A 23,968-nucleotide genomic window follows, 5' to 3' on the forward strand; every position below is an offset into this window, starting at 1 on the left:
CCTTTGTCATCTGGGGCACTCAGGGTTTGTTTGCCCTGCTTTTTCCCCTTGTGAGAATGTACATTGACAGTACCTGAACCAACTTCTTTTTAAAGGCAGCCCACTGTTTAATTACAGTTTTGCCTGCCAAACTTTGATTCCAATTTACCTGTTACCTTCACTGGCAAGGCTTTCATCTTCCCCCTTTTTTTGCTTAAGGATTTTCTCCCTTTCTACATGTGGATGTCGATCCTCAGGTGCGAGATGCCCTCTGGCAACTGCCTGAGTGTTGTGTTCACGCTGTGAGTCAACAGGCTATTCAATTGTTGGGCATTATAGCGGAGTTCAGTCCCACATTCATCCTTTTTCGAAACATGGCAGGCTGCATATCAATCAGGAGTAGGTGTCATGCTGGCTGTATCTCTCTAAGGCCCAGTTGCACTAAAGCCAATTGTAGCATGTGTCCCTGTTCCTCAGGCTAAAATCAGCTTAGTCAGCCTAGATTGAGAATCAGGTACGCTGAATAACTCACAAGGAATGAGTTAAACACGGGAGTTTCTACTCAGTTGTTTTTTGTGGCACAATTGACCTGAAATCGACAGAACCAGTGCAAAAGACTGCAGAACTTCAAGGGCAAATTCTTCCTGGGATCTTTTCTACTACTTTAAAAAAAGTGAGAGAAACTGAATCCATGGTACCTCATTCTGAAGCCAGATGGTGAAGTAGGAAACCAGACCCAAATCTTTTTACTTAATACTAGCTTTATTTACAGAATGCAGCAATACATATATGTGGCTCCTTCCTGACCAACACCCAATGTCCCAGCAGTCTTTCCTTCTATGTGCTCAAGATATTTAATTAATCAATGCCCTTCTCAACCTTGATAAATACAATTAACATACCACTAACAGATTTTCTCTTCTTTAAATTAAAGCATTCTGACACAAAAACATATCTCAAAACAAATTGAAAAGAAAAAGAGAAAATGATTTTCCATATCCTGTATATCACATTTACAATACAAGACCTCCAATAATTTCTTTGTGCAAGTATTCTGTTTTGTAAAGTAATCCAATGTTGGTGACTTGCATGATCGATTTTATCTTGGAGATCTCTCTTCTTTCTAATATTTCTTTCATACTCACAAGGTCAACCCTAACCTTTCCTCAGTCACGCTCTTTGTCAAATGTACATTATCCACAGGGAATGGTTATCGACATAATATTCAGTGGCCAAGTTATTCTTAGCATGCCCCTTATATAGGATTTCACTCAAAATACTTGAAAAGTAAAACACCATATCTACTGCTTCTACTAGAGTCAGTGTTTTCCACAGCTAAGGTACTTTTAACCAATCTTTTTATTGTCTTTGCATCTCAGGCCAAGGGACAACATTTTCCATTTTCACCCACCAAGAATATTATAAATCCAGTTGTACTTGAATACCCATTCAGAAGTTCGACATGGGAAGCATTAGTAAAAAGGGCTAATTTCATGTCCTTCAGTTCATCCAAGGCTGGAAACTTGAGTACACATTTCTCTGTATTGGATTTCCTTAATGTTTTATTTTCCCTTGAAACATCCTCAAGGCCTGAATCTTCTGGTCGGCGTGTGGGAGTGGGCCCCATTCGCCGATGCGCAAAATAACGCGCAGTGACGTCCGGCATCCCGACATCACCGAGCGTCATTCCGATCTTCAGTTCGACGGGCACGCACCGGAGTCGGCTGTGTGCCTACCGAACTGTTAAAGGTCTGTTAAGGCCATTTAAATGTCAATTGAAGCCATTAACAGGGCTGCCCTTCCAACTTTAAGTTTGGCGGGCAGACGAAGAGCCCAGGCGGCCTTCGCATTTCTCATGAAACTTCATTCACGGGTGGGATGAGGTTTCATGAAGGCTTTATAAATCAAAATAAAAATTTTTATTGAAATACATAAACATGTCCCAGCTCACATGACACTGTCTCCCTTTATTTTAAAGTTTAAACATGAACTTAATCTCCCTGAGGCAACTCCGTGGCAATCTCAGGGAGATTTCTGCGCTTTCGCAAGCATGTGCGAAAGAGCGCAGGCCCCGACTCTCTCTCCTTCCCCTGCCCGCTCAGGGAGAGCTGAGCGCTTCCGGGTGCGCGTCATGCTGGGTGGGCCTTAATTGGCCCGCCCACGTAAAATGGCGGCACACAGCTGATCACGGGCAGTGTTCGGCTGCGCTCCCGCCCAGCCTGCACGATGGGGAAAAAATTCTCCCCTAAGGGTAGCTCATCATAGTATTTCAAAACTGGCATCGCGCCTTCTCTGAGTACATAGCTAATTTAACTGTCTAATCAAGCTTCGTAATTGCCTTGTTTCTTCTTTAGATATAAGATCATCTTTCTGTAATGAACTAGCACAATTTATTGGGTTACAAGTAACATTTTATGCTATGTTTATTGACTCAAGGTACTCCTGACCTATTCTACTTAATTTCTAAGCCTATATATTTAAAGTCCCCCGAAGTCTGACTTCCAATTTTAAATTCCCCTTTAATCTTATTTGTAACATATTGCTCAAATTCCACAGAATCTCCTCATAGAAAATCATTGGCATTGCATCATAAGGGTGCCTGAGAGTTTTGTTTTTGGTATCAGTAAAACATTACCGGATCCGCATTCAGTAGAGTGCAGCCTACTTTCAGCCAGGTAGACCCATAATTTACCTTCAATACATTGTTTAATTCAAATACGCACTTGTTTATTTGCACAGCTTCCCTTCTACATCGCTTGCATCATCAGCTGGTTTCAAAAACAGTTCTCTAAAATTCTTTAAAAATTTTCACCCTGCTAAAATGTGGCTTTTCTACCATTGACCTACATTTCCACAAATATGTCGCCAACAAGAGATAAGAAAACTTTCAAGATTATTTATTCCACCATGGGGTGTCCATTCTAACACCTTGATCTCCAAGTCTCTCTTTGAAATTCCGAGCCACTAGTGTTACTTTAGCCTTGTCACTTTGTCCCATCTGGAGGGACTTTTTCATTCATATCCATTTGTATGATATGCCTGGCTGTCCCCTATTTGGCATGACAGAGTAGACACCAAATTCCTTCCAACAATGGAACTCTTTTTGTTTTGCCTCTCTTATTAACTTATCTTTTAATTTGTTGGCAGACACTAAAACTTCCTGATCGTAAGGGCTTCTACTTCAAGTAATATTTCTAGATTGTTCTATAAGTCCTTGTTCAATTGCATAATCTGGTCAAACTACAGCCTCCACTTATCGTCCTATGTCTTTCTTAACTGCTACAGGATCTCTACCCCTCACGATCAGAGGTTCTGTCGCCAGTGCATGATCACTCCCTCGTCACACTCAAATCCACCATGAGAACTCGCACTGCATTTTTACATTTTTTTGCTTTCCACTGTTTCACCTCATTTTGCCAGTCCATAGATCATGCTTCTTGCTCAACATCTTTGACATTTAGCCAATGTTTGAACAGGCAGTTTCCCTGTTCTCCCAACAATGGTCAAATGTCTCCATTCACAGGAACCTTCTGGTATGTTCGTCACCCTAGTACTGACTCTAGGCAGTCCTTTGGATACAATAGCCCTGTCCTGTGCATTGACAGCATTCTGCCCATCACCATCCGGCCCCTTAACTATTGCTTCTGTTCCACATACCTATCAAACATATGAGTGTGTGAGATACAAGGAGCCTCATCACCTTCTATTAATTGCTTAGTTCTGAAAGCTTGTAATCAATCTGTGTTAACTGATTGAGTGTACCATAATAACTTGACTGGCATGTTGGAGAACCATTGTTTTCCCATTACACCCTATCACCTTACCCAGACCTTTTGACTCTCTCTCTCTGACCCTCTCTTTTATTGTATACTGAATCCCCAGGATTAAAGTTTATCTGTGGATAAATCTGGATTTGAGTGTGACTCTGGCACTAGGGAATGATCATGCACTGGCGACAGAACCTCTGATCATGAGGGGGAGAGATCCTGTAACAGTTATCCAGAAAGACATAGGCTCGTTGATTTTTCTCCGAGACGTCTGCCTCAATGAATGTCCTTCTCTCTGCATGTAGGGCGTTCAAATGTGCACAAAAAATGGAACTAAGTGTAGTCCTTTCTAGGGTCAAGGGGCTATCACGCAGCACACAAGGTATTTTGGGATTCCTCCCATAGGCCAATTGATAAGGGCCAAAGCCCCCTATTTGAAGCAAATTCTTTGCATGGACTGCCCATGCCAGGGCAGTTGTTAGTTTGCAATTTGGGTGATCAGCTAAGATCTTATGAAGCATCTCATTGATCACTGTGTGATTTCCTTCACAGGGTCCATTACTGAAAGGACTTTCAGTTGTGGTGTTCATAACAGTGTTCATATTTTCACATGTCTCTAAACATGTCATTGACAAACTCTCCCCTATTGTCAGTCAGAAATTTAGCTGGTGCTCCCAGTCTGGTCCCTATCCATTTTTCCATGGTTGCCATGACTATAAAACATAAAATGAAAACATTTCTCTCCTTGATCCACACCTTTCAATCCATGGCTACTACTTCATTAAAGTTTCCTGCCACTGGGAGACTTCAATAGGCTGTGGTGGCATCCTTAGATGCTTTTTACATATCTTGGATTTTTCACTAATCTCTTTGATGAGCCTTGTGTATTCATAATCAACCACTCCTGTGTCTTTTAGTAGGATTTACAACTGTGACAAGAAGGATGAGCAAAGTGTCAATGTAACTTCAAGACAATTTGCTTTTTCTCTGCCAAACTCTTATCAGCTAATGCCATTAACACTTCTTCAACATGCTGATTTGAAATGCCAGGTTTTGTTAAAAGGGATGCAATAATGCCCTGATTGGGTAAACGGCAAATCCACTGACTTTGCAAAAGCAATTGCTTTATTATGTTCCATGTCCAGTTTCACTTGTGCCATTTCAATGGAAGGCTTTCTCAGCAGCAAGGGTATCTCACCAGAGACCACATATCTGCACTAATAAATTGGCTTATTCCAGCTATTTTGCATAGAATCTCAATGTGTTGTCACCCCTAAACCTGAAACAAGTAGACCTTTCATACTCCCTGGCCTCTCTTCAATCCTTACTACTGAGTGAATCTAAATAACATTTTAACCAAACGATTTCACACACTGTCAAGGTGCAACCACTATCCAATTAAATGAATCCGCGACAAATGCACTCATTACTGGGCTTAAGTTTCTTGTGACTAGTACAATTCCCTCAGACTGATCATTTTCATCACCTTGAACTTCGAAATTCTCTGTGTCTTGTGTTGATTCGAAAGTGTTGATTCGAAAATGCTGCTGTTTCGCTTTGGGCAGTTCATTACAAAATGATATTCTGAGTTACATCTGAAGCTCTGGTTAACTGTTCCCCAGGCACTCCTGGGGTTCATTCATCCCTTATTTACTACCTAATACTGTCATCTGACAGATCCACCAAAAATGCCTTCATCCCCAAGTCTTTTGTCTGTCACTATTTTGTACTGATGCCTGTACCCCATATCTGAACAATCTCAAAATGCTGCAATCATTGATTCCTCTATCCTTTGTGACATCACAGAATGTCTTATTTGTGCCATCAAAGCTGCTGAAAATGACTGTTTCCTGAGGAATGCTTTTTAAAATATCAGACATCTGATTCAAAAGGGTGCTTCTTTTTTAGAATCTAATGCCAGTTAAGACCAGGAATCTAGGAAATATGCGGCGCTTTAGTACAATCCAGCAGTTCAAAAGCGAGCACTGAGCAAGGAATTTCCAAATTGAATTTCTGCAATCTTTTAGATAGTCTGTTAAAGTCCTTGACATATTCATCTATGGAATAATCATCCATCTTTTAAAATCTATCAAAGTCTGGGTATGTCTTGTAGGCATCTTTCTTGTAAATTTTATCCATGAAACTTAATAGAATATCCAAATCTTCATCAGTATCCAACTGCCATGCATCAGGCTCAGGAAATACTTTGTTGCTGATTTTATTTTTGCCAGGTAGTGACAATGCAAAAGCATTCCTTTTTCTCTCTTCAGTAATGCTGTGACCTGTGTCCACTCTGCTCTATTTTTCCAATGGTCATAAGGTTCGGATTCAGAGAACATTGTGGGTGTCATACCCTGACACTTTATACCTGCCTTCAGCCATTTTTCACAAAATAACTCAGATTATAATCTCCTGTTTTAAAAATAATCTTAATTTCCGATCATCACCCATAGGCAACCATTTTCTGCTAACATGTTAATTCATTCTGAAACCAGATGCCAATCTTCGTTACTTAACAACAGCTTTATTTACAGAATGCAGCACTACATATGTCTGCCTCCTACCTGACCAACACCCAGTGTCCCAGCTGTCTTTCTTTATATACGCTCAAGGTGCTTAATCAATCAATGCTTTTCACTTGTATATCCCTAACCTTGATAAACAATTAACATACCATTAACACTCCAGGCTCAAAACATTCGGCACCTTCAGGTAAATTAATCATGATTGGGAGTTTCCAATAATTATCCTTGCTTGAAGGACTTTGAGGAAGGTTTAAGATTTAAGCTGTTCCTTTTGGGCACAGTGACATCAATAGGTATGCATTAAAAGTTTTTGAACTTTTTTTTCTAATTTACCAAGGAACTGGCTACAACTACTCTTTACTGCAGTATAACTAACAGATGATTCTATATAGCTTTTAAAAGTCATTTTCAGTAATTTTAAACCAGGTCACCCACAATTTGATTGATACTGTTTAAAAATGCTTATTTTTGTGATAAGCCTATTATCAGCTATTAATCAAACTGCAAGTTAACACATTTAAATATTTTTAAAATATTTCTGAAGCAAAAATTTATTTAAGCATATTTTTTATAACACTGGTTCATGGCAAGTTTTGTGTGTGGCAATATGTGAATAAGTTTGAACAGAAATGGCAGCCTATCCTCAACTCCAGGTTACTTTTAAGAACTTGCTGGATTGGTACATTAATTCCCAAATAAGCTCACAACACAAAGTTAAAGCTCAGGCTTAACACCCACTGAACCAGATAATTATGAATTAAATGCTAATCGACCTCTCTGGCCCAGAAAGGGAACAATTTAATCTGTGCAGTCTTATTTCTACAGATAGTGAATAGTTTACTTTTCTTTTCTTTCTGTCTCTTCTTCCCTCTCTTTTAGTCTAATATTTCTTTTCTCTTTCTACACCTGATATGCTCTAATCATCCTCTGCATTCCCTGTTTCTTCTTCAATCCTTAAATTTCATTGGTTAACAGCAGCTTGCATTCATATCACCTTTAACATATTAAGATATTCCATGGTGTTTCACATGTGAATTATCAAACCCAATTTTGGCACAGAGCCACTAAGGAAATAGTAGGACAGATGACCAGAAGCATAGTTAAAGAAATAGGTTTTAAGGAGCTTCAAAGAGAGGTGGAGAGGCAGGGAGATTTAGGGGGAATCCCATGGCCTTGGTAGTTGAAGGCATGAATGCAAATGGTGGAGTAATTGAAATTGGAGGATTGCTGAGATTAGTGCTGGAGGAGACAAGGAGGGATGAGGCCATGGAGGGATTTAAAAACAAGGATGAAAATGTGAAAAATCAAGGTGCTGTTTAACCAGGAAGCAATGTAGATCAGCAAGCATTGGGACAGGTGAACAGGACGTGATGCAAGTTAGGAGGGAGGAGATATTCTGCTGATCCCATTGTTCACTCAGGTTCCAAGTGCTCCTCAACCTGCTGTCATAAGCCTACACTTTCAGCAGTTATGGTACTAGCTATATTCAAGCTAAAGGGTGCAGGAAAGAAAGATGCACATCATGGGATGTCCTGCTCCAGCAAGAACAGCCCATTCTAATTCACTGTAATATCAGACCACTGGTCTATGAATCAACATTTTCATCCAGTTAGATCTTCAAAAGTAGTAACCTCATTTCATAATTACTCCTTAATACCCCGATGAAACAAATACTTTGGGAAATAAAAAAAAGTTTCAGAAAGTTTACAATATAAGTGTGAAAAAGTTGCAGGTTGTATATGAAGAAAAAAAGATACATGTATGACATTAAACACAATTAAAGTCACAAATCCGATGTGACATTCCACTCAGGGACATATGAAACTGCATCTAACACTAGCACTTGAGATAACTTTCTTTCAGTGCAAGATAAAATATTAAAATCCTTCAAGAGGACCAGTGCATGTCCTGTGGATAAAGTGTAGGTCTTTTTGTGCCTGATGTTTAATTTAAAACATCTCTTGTGAGTGCTTGCACTAGTGAAATCTGAATCTACATTTACTGAATCTACATCGATAAGGTCAGGCAAACGAAGGGAAAAAAAATTTCAAATTACATTTTGGTGCATTTTAAGCAGCAGTGACCTTTTAAATTCAGGACAGATTGCATGCCTGAAAAGTCTACAATGCTATGTCATGCCAATTTGTTTTCTCAAGTGATTTATTTAGGGTCTTGAAAATAGATCAGATGACAACAACATTTGTAACAGGAAATGGCCAGAGCAACAGTACAATGCGATTATTAAATGCATCGCAGTGGACTAAACAACACAAGTGAATTGCAAGGTCTAGTCTGAATGTACAGTTTAAATATGTATTAATTGGTCTCAGAATGCCATACTTAGTTGGAAGAGCAGCTTAAAGCAGATATTGAACAGCATCTTATCCGCAGGGCACACACATTTGCTTGGAACTAACTGACAAATGTCTTTTCTCTCCTGTCACAGTCAGTAATTAAAGGTTTACAGCTACATCCAACGGCATGACAGATTTTTCATGGACCTTGCATAATGATACTGAAAGTGGGCTGGTATAAATGCGGGTAGGTGGCTGTTGTGTTTGGTGAGAGGGGTTGGGAACCAGTACAATAGTTGTCTGGAAGCTAGAAGTGGTTTTAATTCCTCTAACTTTTTCTGGGTAACTATTTCTGTATGATAGTCAGAACCATCCAAAGTTTGCAATTTTGCATGATTCCTAGTCAGGGCAATTGCCCATTGGAGGTTTGAACTTCCTGGGCAGTTCCATGCAATCCTTACCTAGGAACTTCTTGGTAGGGTGGTGGTGGTTGGGGTGGGGTGGGGGGTGTGTGTTCCCCAGAGGATCTTTGGGGTACCCCCGAGTTACACTGCCCCGGAGCTCGAACGTTGCAGGCCACTGTATCAGTGCAGTTTAGACTCCCAAATTACACAGCGCTTTTATGACACAAGTTTTAACTTCATATTCATTTCATTTCCCTCACTTACCAAAATATACAAAGCGAAACAATTCAACGTGACACCTTACAAAGTCATGTGTGCTTTGCCTCTGATTTTCTCTCCATTTATATTATTCAATGGAAAATTGTTGACAGTGCATTTGTTTGTTCTTTATTAAGTCACTCACTGTATGCAAGGCCCTGTCACTGGTGCCAGATCTGAGGTTCCAGCCAGGATCAGCAGTTTCTATGAAATTTATAAGCTACACATTTGCAATGTCCAATTGTCCTCACCTTCATCTCTGCCAGTAGATGGATGTGGAGACAAAATATTGAACTGATGTGTTGCATCAGGAGTGTATCTGCATATAATCACCTCATTATCTGTCATTAATTTGCCCACATTTTCAGGAAACCTCTCCACTGTATCAGCTTTAAATGCAGCTTTCCTCAGATAGTATCAGAAATAATAACCTTACAGCAATGAGTTTGTTGATTTAATTGTCTAAAGATCAATGTGAATATAGAAATAAAGCCCATGGGCAGAATTTTTTGCTCAGTGGCAGGCGTGTGCCAAGCCGCTCGAGCGTGAAATGACGTTGACCGAGCGCGCCAATGTCAACGCGCAGTTGCACGATAGCTCGGTCGGCACGTGTCAGAGTCAGCAGCGCGCCCGCCAACAACTAAAAGGCCTGTTCAGGCCATTAAATAATCAATTAACTTAAATTTTTCGCTGCCCGTCCAACCTAACAGTTGGCTGGCAGGTGAAAAGGCCAAGTGGCCTTTGCATTTTTTTGGAAACCTCATCCACAGGTGGGATGAGGTTTCTAACCACAAATCAAATTAAAATAAAAGTTTTCAAATTGAAATAATAACATGCCCCTGCTCGTGTGACATGAGGACACATGTTTTATTACATTTTTATTTTCTTTATTTTCCTTTTTAAAATGCTTCATCTCCCCGAGGCAGCTCTGTGCCTCAGGGAGATTTTCAAGTACTCACTCATGCACATGCGTGAGGTTCGTGCTTTGTCCGCTCACCCTCCTGCCCTCCGCCCCCGCACAGGCAGTGCCAAGCGCTGCCACTCGCGTTTCATGCTGGGCAGGCCTTAATTGGCCCGCCAGTGTGAAATTGTGGTCCAGTCCTGATCTCGGGCGGCAGGCGGCTTCCTGACTGCCCCCCACTCGCCAAGGGCAAAGTCCTGTCCCATAAGCATCCTATTTTCTTTAAGGATGCCTAAAATCCAACTGACAGTAATTCAAACTGCTTGTTCTGGACTTTGCTAACTTTGACAGCCGGTTCAGTGAATGAATAAGAATTGCAAATCACTCAATGTAGCACGTTGGATATTTTTCCAGGGAAAGTTCGAGAACTCGGAGGATTCACAAGTTTAAATACAGAGAGGGTGAAATTCCTGTCATTGTTAATTTTAGCAAAAGCGTAGGTACAAATTTGAAGTAATTAAACTCGATTTTGTTCATGAACACTTTTTGGACTGAAATTAGTGAGGGTAAGAATTTCACTCCCAAAACCGTTAGTTACCTGACAGCTTGTTGCCCTGTCCCTGCTGAGTTGCAGACGAGAAGAAGCACTTTGCCAGTTGCGCCATGTTGAATTAACTCGACTGGAGTTGTTTCAAAGCCATCGGAAGCAGCCTTGTAAGAAGATGCCGACATGCTCTGGTAACGCCCTGTTTTGCAATAAGACAAACAATTTAAGATTCTTGGTGTAAACATCATATTTCTTTTCATTTACCAAAAAATGAATATAAAACGAAATTGCTGAGATCAGTCTAGCACCAACTTTAATCATTTATGTTTAAAAACAGTATAATAATTTTTGAAAACAGTTTAGACATTTTTTTCACAGGATAAATATGGATGAGGAAGGCAATTTGGCTCATCTTAATCCATTTCTCAGAAAGACCTAATGCTGTCCATTTTGAATGAGTGTCCCCTTCTATCATTTCGTGCAAAATCCATCCCATGTATTGAATACTTTTCATGTGAAGAACTTCCTGATATCAACTTTAAAATTTACCTTGTTACTAGCTTGAACCTCTATCTCCTTGTCCTGCTCCTACCATTTATTTTAAAATAGCCCAGATTACACTTTCCTCCACCGTTTGTTATCATAGGGTAACTTTATCATGTACAATTCCCATCTTGCGATTTGGGTTTGACTCTGAACAGCACAATGCTAAACTATGAGACAGAAATCAGAGAGTAGTGGTGAATTCATCAGGCTGGAGGGAAGAATGCAGTGATGTTCCTCAGGGGTCCTCAGCATTAGGACTCAGGCTCTTTTTGACATACATGAATGACCTGGATTTGGGTATCCAGGGCATAATTTCAAAGTTTGCAGGTGATAAGAAACCTACAAATATAGTACAAACTGAGGAGGAGAGTAGGAGAACAAAGATAGGCTGTTAAAACAGATAGATAATGGCAGGTGTAATTTAATGTTTAGTAGTGTAAAGGGATATATTTTGGCAAAAGAGTGAGGACAGGCATCATGATCTAAACAGTGCAATTTTAAAGAGGGTGCAAGAACAGAGGGATTTGGGGATGTATGTGCACAATTTGAGAAGGCTGTTAAAATGGAATCCTTGTCATTTATTAATAAGGGAATAGAGTACAAAAGTAAGGAAGCCATACTAATCATTTATAAAACACTTGTTATGCTTCAGCTGGAGCACTGCAGTCAATTCTGGGCTCAACACTTTTGGAGAGGTTGCAGGGAGGAGATTTACTAGAATTGTACCGGGGATGAGGGGCTTCAGTCAGCCGGGGACACCGGAGAAGCTAGAACTGTTCTCCTTAAAGCAGAGGAGGAGAAGAGAAGGTTGGATAGAGGACTTCAAAATCATGAATGATTTTGTGAGCAAATAAGGAGAAGCTGTTTCCAGCGGCAGTAGGGTTGGTAACCAGAGGACACAGGACAAAACAATAGGGCAGAGAACAGGAAGATTTTGTGATTTGGAAAGCACTGACTGAAAGAGTGCTGGAAGCAGATTCAATAGGAACATTCAAAGGAGAATTGAGACAAGTATTTGGGCAGGATAGTCAAATTAATTAAATAGCTTTACCAAAGAGCTAGCACAGCCACGATGTGGTGAACAGCCTCCTCCTGTATCTTTCTACGGACAGAATTTCACACATTGGGCAGGCACGGCTGGGGTGGGGTGGTCAGTAAGCCGCCCGCCATCGGGGCCGGAGGTAATTTCACACCGGCAATGTTCAACACTGCCTGTGCGGGTGGGGCGAACACGGCTTCACGCGTGCGCGCTTCATAACTTCTCTGAAGCAGAGAGCTGCCTCAGGGAGATGAAGTGCTATTAAAAAGAAGAAAATAAAAATGTAATGAAACATGTACCCACGTGTGACTCTGTCACATGAGCAGGGACATGTTATTAATTAAGTTTTAAAATTTTTATTTTATTTTTATTTGCTTTAGGAAACCTCATCCCGCCCATGAATGAGGTTTCCTAAAGTGCAAAGGCCACTTGCCTACCTGCCAACTGTAAGGTTGGACAGGCAGCGAAAAATTCAAGTTAATTGATAATTTAATGGCTTTAACAGGCCTTTTAATTGTTGGCGGGCGTGCTATCAACTTCGGCTGAGCTCCCTACGATTCTATATGATATCTCCTATACAGGCTTAAAAAAAACGTTTCCCCAGACTTTCTGGACAACTCAGATACTTATAATAAGGATAAGCTTCATGGCTTTCTACATTACCTCCGGCATTTCAATGCCTCTCAATTGTTTCTCAGTGATCACAGAGGGACATAATGCATTCCGAGTATGGCTTGACTAGGGTGTGGTAAAGCTCGATTATTGCTTCCTCTCCCTTCTATTTGACTATATTCTATTGGCTTTATTGATGGCGGCCCTCTGGTGCTGGAACAGATTGCCCTGGGTCTTGTAGTCAGTGGCAACTATCAAAGCCGAGGTACAGATAATTGAGAAATGTCCATCAATGCAAAGGGGACTGAGGAGCTGGAGTGCGGGAGGGTAAGGGATGGGAGAGAATAGTTCAGAGCTGGGGGTGTGGGAATGTTTTGACACTCCTGTTGATTTAAACAGCTGCGTTCCTGGGCATCGTCTACGCTGCTAAGAGCAGCCCCAAATTGATCAGCGAAATACAAGTCCAAGTACAGGGCAATCAGCCCACGTTTTTGTGCTGACAGGTCCCGAAATTTCTCATTTCACTCTTTCTGCAGTTTTTGAGCTGCCTCCTTTAATTTCATTGCTCTTCCTGGTTTGGTATTATTTTAAAATCTGACCAACTGCATTGCCAGAGTTTCTGAAACAGAGCCAAATTGTATATTTCCAGTGCCATTATCAAACTGTCAATACTGTAATTTCTGCTATTGATTTTCAACTAACCTTGATCTGCACTAAAATGTGAATAAGTTAACTGCCAACTTAAGTAATCTCATAATAAATGTCGACAGAATGAACGGTATTTACTGGGTCATGCCTGCCGAGACCCTGAACAAGAAAAACAGTAAAAACAGGGAAATAAGAATACTGGTCCAAAGTGTTCTTTCCTTCTGCCCAATCAGAGGCCAGCAGCTCTATCAGACAGTGCCACCTGGGAGGCGATGGCTGGTGCTGGTACGACATTCACCTGAGGCTTAGGATCATCGCCAGATCCAAGGTCACAGGTAGTGATGGCGGGTTTGCTCGTCATGCTCCCCGCATGCCACGCCCCCAGCCTGCTGCTAGGTTAGTACCAGCAGCGGTGGGATGAGACCCTCTAGTGGGCATTAATTGCCCACTCAGAGCCTCAATTGGTGGCAGGCAGGAAGGTCATCCATGAGACTTCATGCCATGGACTTAATCGGGGTTAAGACGGGAAGACGGCCTGATTAAATGACACCCCCCACCACCAAATTCGGCATGGAGGAGGGATCAAATTCCTTCAATAAATGCCTGTAATACCTGTAGTGTACAATGGTGCTCGAAAGCTTGTAAAATTTGTGATCAATTATAGTCCAATCCTTGACCTCATATGTTGGCTGCCTCCCAAATAGAGAATTGAACCAAATGCTTGTTCTTAAAAGCTCATAATTAGAATCAATTATCTCCAGTGCTGTTGCCCACAGATTTTTTTTTTAAAGCGACCTCAAAGATTTCTGACTCTTTATCAACGTAACTTCCAACAATCAGAAGAAAGGCACGCTTTTTAAAATCAGGTCTAGGCTGCTGCAGGATAAGGCCTCTCAAATTCTTGTGTGGCTGGGCGCTGGTCAAACTTTAACTTTTAAACGTTTCCAATTAGTTTAACTTCTTTGTAGCTTTTGGTGACTGCTCATATAATGTGCTGCCAACATTCAGTCAGAAAACAAATGGAATCGTCGAATGCTTACAGCCAAGGAGATGATAATTCGGTTCCTCAATTCCATGCCAGCTCTCGGCAAGAGCAATCCAGCCACTCTCACTCCCCTGCCTTTTCCCCATAGCCCTGCTATTTCCATCCCCCCCCAATAGGATTTATTTAATTCCCTTCAAAAGCCACTGTTGAATCTGCCTCCATGACCCTTTCCCCCTTCGCACAGCATCGTGATCGTATGTCCATACTTTTGACTGGAGTTGAAAGTTTGAAGGTAAATTACAGACACTAATTTCAAAAATGGGAAGGTCACACATTAACAAATTTGTGACTTGAATAGTTGAGTAAATTTCTGAAATTATCACCCATTTCCATCACATACTCTGGTAACTATTTTTCTTGGTCAACTTCTTGGAAACCTGCAGCTGATTGCACGTGTGTGCAACAATAGAACATCAAAAATTTAGGGTAGTTAAAATGCTGTCCAAATAAAGCTGCGTGATTTGAAATTACAAAAAAGCAGGTTCTACAAGAAAGCTTGAGCAAGAATGTCGGGCTTCCTAGAATGTGCAGGTTTAAGTGAAACTAAAACAGCATAAAATATACCAGTAGGCAATTGGCTGACTTTAAAATCTCAGAAGTTTAGCATCGAGCCCTAATCTACATTAATCTAAAGTATGGTATCTAGAAATGCACTCTATTGTACCTGACATACCACCCCGACCCCCGAAGAGTACTGTTCTGGCTTAGTTTCATTCACTGTACTTTTAGAACACTTCATTACAGGCTATAGAATAATATCATTTAAAGATGCAGACGTCATCTTTGTTTCTGACTCTGTATTGTTATGAACTTTGTAGAGATCAACTTGGTTGAAGGTTGGACAGGATTGCCAGATAAATGTTCCAGGATTTAGATGTTTCAGGCAGGATAGAGAGGGATGTAGAAGAGGTGGGGGAGTTGCACTGCTGGTTAAGGGGAATATCATAGCTGTACGACAGGAGGACACCTCAGTGGGCTCATGCAGCGAGGCAATATGGGTAGAGCTCCGGAATAGGAAGGGTGCAGTCACAATGTTGGGGGTTTACTATAGGCCTCCCGATTGCCAGCGGGAAATTGAGGAACAGTTGTGTAGGCAGATTTTGGAAAGATGTAAAAGCAATAGGGTTGTTGTGGTGGGTGATTTTAACTTTCCCTATATTGACTGGGCATCACTTAGTGCTAGGGGTTTGGAAGGTGCAGAATTTGTAAGGTGCATCCAGGAGGGCTTCCTGAGACAATATGCAGATAGTCCAACTATGGAAGAGGCAATACTGGACCTGGTATTAGGGAATGAACCCGGCCAGGTGGTTGAAGTTTCAGTAGGAGAGCATTTTGGGAAAAGTGACCATAATTCAGTAAGTTTCAAGGTTCTGGCTGATAAGGATAACAGGAGTCCTTGGGTTAAGGTGCTTAATTGGGGGAAGGCTAATTACAACAATATTAGGCAAGAACTGAGGAATCTAGACTGGAGGCGGATGTTTGAGGGCAAATCAACAACTGACATGTGGGGGGCTTTCAAATGTCAGTTGATAAGAATTCAGGACTGTCATGTTCCTGCTAGGATGAAGGATAAGTATGGCAGGTTTCAGGAACCTTGGATAACGAAGGATATTGTAAAATTAGTCAAAAAGAAAAGGGAAGCATTCGTAAGGACTAGAAGGCTGGGAACAGATGAAGCCCGTGGAGAATATAAAGAAAGTAGGAAGAAACTTAAGCAAAGAGTCAGGAGGGCTAAAAGGGGTCATGAAAAGTCATTGGCAACCAGGATTAAGGAAAATCCCAAGGCCTTTTATTCATATGTAAAAAGCAAGAGGGTAGCCAGGGAAAGGATAGGCCCACTCAGGGACAGAGGTGGGAATCTGTGTGTGGAGCCAGAAGAAATGGGAGAGATACTAAATGAATACTTCTCATCAGTATTCAACATAGAGAAGGACTTAGCAGTCGATTTGTCTAGGGAAGAGTGTGTAGATAACCTGTATCATGTTGAGATCAAAAAAGAGGTGTTAGGCATCTTGAAGAATATTAAGGTGGATAAATCCCCAGGGCCAGATGAGATCTGCCCCAGAGTACTGAGGGAGGCAAGGGAGGAGATTGCTGGGGCCTTGACAGAAATCTTTGTATCATCACTGGCTACGGGTGAGGTCCCAGAGGACTGGAGAATGGCCAAAGTTGTTCCATTGTTTAAGAAGGGTAGCAGAGATAATCCAGGAAATTACAGGCCTTACCTCAGTGGTAGGGAAATTATTGAAGAAGATTCTTCGTGACAGGATTTACTACCATTTGGAAGCAAATGGGCGTATTAGTGAGAGGCAGCATGGTTTTCTGAAGGGGAGGTCGTGTCTCACTAACTTGATTGAGTTTTTCGAGGAAGTGACAAAGATGATCGCGATGGAAGGGCAGTGGATGTTATCTACATGGATTTCAGTAAGGCCTTTGAGAAGGTCCCTCATGGCAGACTGGTGCAGAAGGTAAAGTCGCACGGGATCAGAGGTGAGCTGGCAAAATGGATACAGAATTGATTGGCTTGGTAATAGAAGACGGAGAGTAGCAGTGGAAGGGTGCTTTTCTGAATGGAGAGCTGTGACTATTGGTGTTCCATAGGGATCAGTGCTGGGACCTTTGCTGTTTGTAATATACGTAAATGATTTGGAGGAAAATGTAACTGAGCTAATTAGTAAGTTTGCAGACAACACTAAGGTTGGAGGAGTTGCAGATAGTGAAGAAGATTGCCAAAGGATACAACGGGATATGGATCAGTTGGAGACTTGGGTGGAGAAATGGCAAATGTAGTTTAATCCGGACAAATGCGAGGTAATGCATTCTGGAAGGTCTAATACTTTTGGAAGGTAGGAATTATACAGTAAATGGCAGAACCCTTAAATGCATCGATGGGCAGAGGGATCTGGGTGTACAGGTCCACAGGTCACTGAAAGTGGCAACGCAGGTGGATAAGGTAGACAGGAAGGCATATGGCATGCTTGCCTTCATCAGCAGGGGTATTGAGTATAAAAGCTGGGAAGTCATGCTGCAGCTGTATAGAACCTTGGTTAGGCCACACTTGGAATATTGCATGCAATCCTGGTCGCCACATTACCAGAAGGAAGGATATGGAGGTGTTGGAGAGGGTGCAGAGGAAGTTTACCAGGATGCTGCCTGGTCTGGAGGTTATTAGCTATGAGGAGAGGTTGGAGAAACTCAGATTGTTCTCAATAGAGCAACGGAGATTGAAGGGTGACTTGACAGAAGTTTACAAAATTATGAGTGGCATGGATAGAGTAGATAGTCAGAAGCTTTTTCCCAGGGTGGAAGAGTCAATTACTAGGGGACATAGATTTAAGGTGAGAGGAGAAAACTTTAGAGGAGATGTGCGGGGCAAGTTTTTTTACGCAGAGGGTAGTGAGTGTCTGGAATTCGCTGCCAGAGGAGGTGGTGGAAGCAGGTACGATTGTGGTATTTAAGAGGCAGCTTGACAAATACATGAATAGGATGGGAATAGAGGGATACGGACCCCAGAAGCGCAAAATGTTTTAGTTTGACAGGCAATATGATCGGTGCAGGCTTGGAGAGCCAAAGGGCCTGTTCCTGTGCTGTACTTTTCTTTGTTCTTATTTCAATAACTTTCATTCCATGAGTGCTATATCACACGATTGGTGCAGTTCTATCACTACTGTAATTAGGAAGAAAGATTCAACTCGACTGTGTTTAGACCTGAGGAGGCCAAACAAACCTGAAAGAGCTGCCCTCATAAGATACCAGTGTTAGGAGAGATAAATCCAACATTTGCTGGAGCGAAACACTTTTCCAAATTAGACGCAAAAAATGGATATTGGTCTGTATACTGGTTAAGAGTGTTGCAAGAGATAACAATGTTTAGCAGGTACAGTTTCCTCCATTTACCATTTGGAATGTTGTTCAGCCATGATATATTTTAACAGTATATGGACCGGATAACTGAATGAGTTCTGGGCTGTGTGTATTGTGGACAACATTGCCATAGTAGAACATGACAGAAAACTACACTCGTTACTGGAGACCACCAGGCACATAGGTTTTGTTTTCAACAGTAAAAAGTGCTCCATTAAGGCAGATCACAAATCTTTTCAGTGCCATTTACTCAGGCTTTGGTATCTGTCCAGATTCTGGGAAGACTGAAGGCATCCAGTCAACGCTGATACCACAGGAGAAGGACAACCTCCAAAGTTGTCCAGGTCTATTCAATCTCCTTGGTCCATACATACCGAGCTTCTCAGAGAAGGCATTTCCACAAAGAGAATTGAAGAAAGACCTATGGCATGACGATCAGCAACATACATTCAATGCTTTGAAACAAGAGCTGTCAGCCAAGTCATGTCTTCAATACTATCATTCTCAGAAGGCAACAACATTGGAAGGGAATGCATCGCAGAAAGGTCTTGGTACACATTTTCTTCAAAATGGCAATCCTGTCCCATTTAGTTCAAAAAGGCTGTGACCAGTACAAGGGAATTACTCCAATATCAACTGAGAAACTCTCATTCGTATCTTTCGGATCACCAGGTTCCACACATAATTATTCGGGAAAAAGTTCATGATTGAGACAGATCATAAGCCGCCGGGGATGGTCTGTAGAAAATGGCTCATGAGTGTACCGTCTCGAATCAAGATTCAGGGCTATAACCATGATGTCAGATACAAAGCTGTTAGTCAGATGGCCCTATCAGACACTCTAAGTAGATTGCCCAGCCCAGGGAAGGTGCGAGGCCTACTGCCCAGCGTCCAGCAGGACGAAGTCTGTGCAAGCTTGGAGGATGTCTACAACATAGATCCCATGTGATACAGTCAAAACAAGAGAGAGGAGCTCCAGGGGGACACTTCTCAAGACCCCAGATACTCTGAGCTCTCTGACAGATTGTTAGAGGGTTTGCCTGAGACCATCCAGGAGACCCCTGCGGTTCTGAGAACGCATTGGTCATGTCAAGACAAAATTGGTAAATTCAAAGGGTGCCAAACGGTCATTCCGGTGCCACTTCTGTCTGACATACTTGGACAGCTCCACCAAGGGCACACAGGAATAGAGAGGACAAGGTAACTTGTCCGCAAGTCGGTGTTCTGTCCCAGCATCAGCAAGGACATTGATCAGGTGGTGAAATCTGATGATGCGTGCCAGGAACACCAAGCTAGTCAACAGAAAGAACCCCCCACCCCGCCCCCAATCACATCACATACTGTCATCACCATGGACCAAGATAGCAACAGATTTATTCTCTGGGGGAGTAAAGGCTACCTGCTAGCTGTTAGCTACCATCACTCCAATTGGCGTATTATACAAAAACTTCGAGACATATCAAGTGCAGCAATGCCCAACACTGTTTGTGCCATCTTTAGTCTTTTTGGTGCCTCAATGAGAAGTGGCATCCGATAATGGTCTACAACACATGGGAAAACTGTTCCAGGATATGTGTGAACGATGATCTATCAACTATGTTACATCATTACCCCTTTATCCTCTTTTGAATGGGATAGCTGAACCTTTGATTAGCACAAATTGTTGATCAAAAAGTGTTTAGAAACTGGGCAACACATCCAACTTATGTTATTGCATTCTCAGATTACCAACCCCTGCTGAGATTCTGTTTGATTGACCTGTGAGAACAACATTTCCAAGCTATAATCTCAACAAGTCGCCGTTGATCACAAACAGGTTATATCAGAAACAAGATAAGATGAAAGACGCACATGATGTGCATGTAGGTGCAGACTTTCTGCCAGCAGGTGATGATCATATTAATAAGAACAGACGTGGATTCCAGCAGAGGTATCCAAAGAACCACATTTGTATGAGGTGACAACACCAAATAGTGCAGCAATATAAAGAAATTGATCTCACCCCAGGAAACTTTCTGCTTGCTATGCACAAGGTTGCCAAGCAGCATAGGTTTAACGGATCAAGAAACAAGCAATATACTGACAACTGAGGACAGTCCTCCCAAACAAAGTTTTCAATTGGCGAGGACGGATAGTTCCAGAACACACCTGAATGTCATTGTCACAAGACCTGGTTGAGTCAACCGTGACTGGTACAGTTCCAAACGTAGACAACACCTTGTAGAAGAGCATTCCAAGTGCCCTTGTTACAATTGAATGTTTTGCGTCAATAGTGTTATAGTTTTCAAATTTGTTGTATTCTATTAGGGATGTTTATTCATATACATATTAATGTTATACTGTATGGGGATGTTATTTAACGGAAGGGAGATGTTTGTATTAGTGCCTTTGTTAGTATGTAAAATACAATCATTTAATATGTGGTAATGCTAATATGTATGCAATCACAGAAAGTTTGCAATATCACGTTCTCCTGCACAGTCAGTTGGACCTGTAAGGTGAAGCAACACGTCCCCACTAAAGCCATTTGTACTCAACCTCTATGCCTGCCCTTCAGCTTTATTTGTATTCAGGAAGAGAAAACAAAATACCCTGGGTTTTCGTAGGGTCGTGGAAACCCAGTGCGAATCCAAAATGACGGACAGAACTTGGATCTGGAAGTCCCACCCTCATATCCAGCAAAACCATTTTCACTGGTGGGGGAGGAGAGGGGAAAATCAGGGTGGGGCGTGATTCCCACATGAGAAACCCAAACTCAGCAGGGTCATTTGAACTCAGAGCTGAATTCAAACAGATCCCATTTTTGCTGCAGCATGGGCCTTAACCCACAGTGTGAAGGTTACATATCTTTAGAAAAGTTGTAAATGCTCATGAAAAGTGGATAAAGTCTGTACGGCTGTCATGGTATCAAGCTATTTAAATGGCCAGCCCTTTAAAAATTGAAAAAAACCTGACTGAGTTTAAAAAAAATCTGTTCTTGCAGTTTCAATAACTGTTGTTGACATAACCCTAAAGGCTATTATAGTATTATTAACGCTTGATTGGTTTCCACACCCTATCATAAAAGCAAAGTACTGAAGATGCTGGAAATCTGAGATAAAAATAGAAACTGTTAGAAAAACTCAGCAGGCCTGGCAGCATCTGTGGAGAGAGAAACAGAGTTAACATTTTGAAATTGTATGACTCTTCTTCAGAGCTATCATTATCATAGTTGGGGGTGGGGGGGGACCTGTAAATTCACAGCTTGATTGACAGCTCAAAGAGGTTCTAAAACAAATGTAAAATAAAAACAGAAAATGCTGGAAAAACTCAGCAGGTCCAGACAGCATCTGTGGAGAGAGAAGCAGAGTTAACGTTCAGTCCATTTGACTCTTCCTTGGAGCTAAAAACAAATGTTTGTTTATATAAAGGATTAAGTATTTAAGTGATTAAAATGTATTGAGTGGGTTTCAGGAATGAGGTTTTTACATAGTGAAACCTGTAACAGATATTTATAACTTTATTTTATTTCATTTCAGCATGGCTCCTAAGGTCCATCCATGGGAGATACTGGGTGAACCCCTACGGCCACCTCTGATCTGCGTGCGGGGGTGGTGGACTCAACTGTATCCCGCACCTGCCTTGCCCACACACAACCCTGCCACCACCCCCTAACCTTCCGGAACAAAGATCCCACCATTCATACCACTTTTTCCCAAGGCGGAAATGACAAGCTAGGAAATTTCCTGGCTCAGTGCAGCTGCCTTGGGAGCAAAAGTCCAGGTTTTTTATTCCTGATTGTCTTCAAGCAGGAACTGTTGGACAATGGATAAATATTGGATGAGGGCAAATTAGTCTGTACTTGAATGTCCCCATGACAGGATAGTTTACTGGAGTCATTGGCAAAGTGGAGTATAGTGTAAAATTTGTGATGGTAAATGGGTAACCCGGTTTTATATTTGCTTCCATTGCCGAATCACTACCACTCATTTCACACTATTACATAAAGCTAACATATTAACTATTAATTAAACATAGGAATAATGGTCACTTGGGGAAGGCATCAGACAGCTGTCTACACAAATGGCAGAAAAATAAAGGGGTCTTAAAAAAAATTGAAGAACATCGATGGGGATGGTTGGCAGTAGAGTGTATTTTTATGAAATAACCAGAGTAATATGACAATTACTTTAAATCAGTCAGTACACTATATGTGAGAAAGGATTATAAATAAAGGATGGCATCTCATTATTGAAGAAGGAATTAATAGCTTAAAAGAGAAATTTCTCACAAATGTATCAGTTCCAGTTTGTTCATCTCAAAACATGATTCCATGATTGAAAATTAGAATGGCAAGGATTTGAGTCTTCATTCTTTTTTTTGAAAGAAAAAATCAATTGTATCTATCTCTTAAAATAGATTATAAAATCTCATCATATTTCGATGGAATGAAAAATATGATTGCTTTCCAAACACATTCTGAATTCAGTTACCTGCAGTTCAGCATACTGCCTTCTGCTAAATTATAATACCAAAAGAATGGTTGTGTCCCTGATTTTATTCACTGATGTGCAGACTTGTCTGTGCATTCATTAAGCATATATTTATAAATTTTTTTTTTAAGTTAACTGTCAGCAAATGAAAGTTATGTCGATTGATTCAAGCTGTAAATTATCTGAGTTTCCAGTTATTCAGGATACTAACTTTATCGTTCATGGAGTGGTACTTTGCATAACAACAGCTTGTACTTGTACAGCACCTCCAATCTAACAAAATGTCCCAAGGCACTTCTCAGGGCATTGTAAAACAAAATATGTTGCCGAACACCGGAGGATATTAGGGCAAATGACCAAAAGCTTGATAAACAAAAACAAAAGCAGCTGGAAAAACTCAGCAGGTCTGACAGCATCTGTGGAGAGGAATACAGAGTTAACGTTTCGAATCCTTTGACTCTTCAACTCAGTTTTAAGGACTATCCTAAAGGAGGAAAGCAAGGGAGAGAGAGGTGGAAAGGTGTAAGGAGGGATTCAAGAGCTTAGGACCCAGGCAGCAGAAGGCACAGCCACCAACGGTAGAATGATTAAAACGGGGGATGCTCAAGAGGCCAGAATTAGAGGAACACAGAGATCTCGAAGGGTTGCCACTCACAACTGCACATAAGCAAACCTTCTTACAATCAAGTGAAATATCCTGAAAGACTCCAGGGAACAGTGAGATCACTAATCAGACATTGCCCAGCAGCTAACTTAAAGCCATCACTGGGAAGCAGCTCTGCCTGCCCTCTTAGACCAGTGTTCTCCAATGGGATTTTGACACTCGCCAAACTTATGGTGGTCAGGTCATCATAATTGCGTCAGGATAGAAAATCTATGCATATTAATCTTTTAAATGGGTTTGAGGTTTTAGATCATCAGTAATCAAAACCCCTACACTCACTGCCAGAGCCAAGAGGAGAGTTTCAAAAGGGTTTTGCAAGCCTGCTGTATAAACTCTCAGGGTGGTGACAATCAGTTAACCAAAGAATTCTGTTTCTGACAGAATCACAGCATTTTAATGGCAC

General features: G+C 41.4%; 1 protein-coding gene across 3 annotated transcripts in view; it reads right to left on the minus strand.

Annotated features, from left to right (window-relative positions):
* Nucleotides 1-23,968, minus strand: part of usp43a (ubiquitin specific peptidase 43a) — a 603,671-nt gene that overhangs the window by 106,220 nt on the left and 473,483 nt on the right. For all 3 annotated transcript variants that reach the window (XM_041217140.1, XM_041217139.1, XM_041217138.1), the window contains one exon: nucleotides 10,727-10,874. In XM_041217140.1, the coding sequence (XP_041073074.1) occupies nucleotides 10,727-10,874 (148 nt within the window). The remainder of the gene's footprint in view (nucleotides 1-10,726; nucleotides 10,875-23,968) is intronic.

Source organism: Carcharodon carcharias, chromosome 22, assembly GCF_017639515.1.
Source record: "Carcharodon carcharias isolate sCarCar2 chromosome 22, sCarCar2.pri, whole genome shotgun sequence".
NCBI classification, from domain to species: Eukaryota; Metazoa; Chordata; class Chondrichthyes; order Lamniformes; family Lamnidae; genus Carcharodon; species Carcharodon carcharias.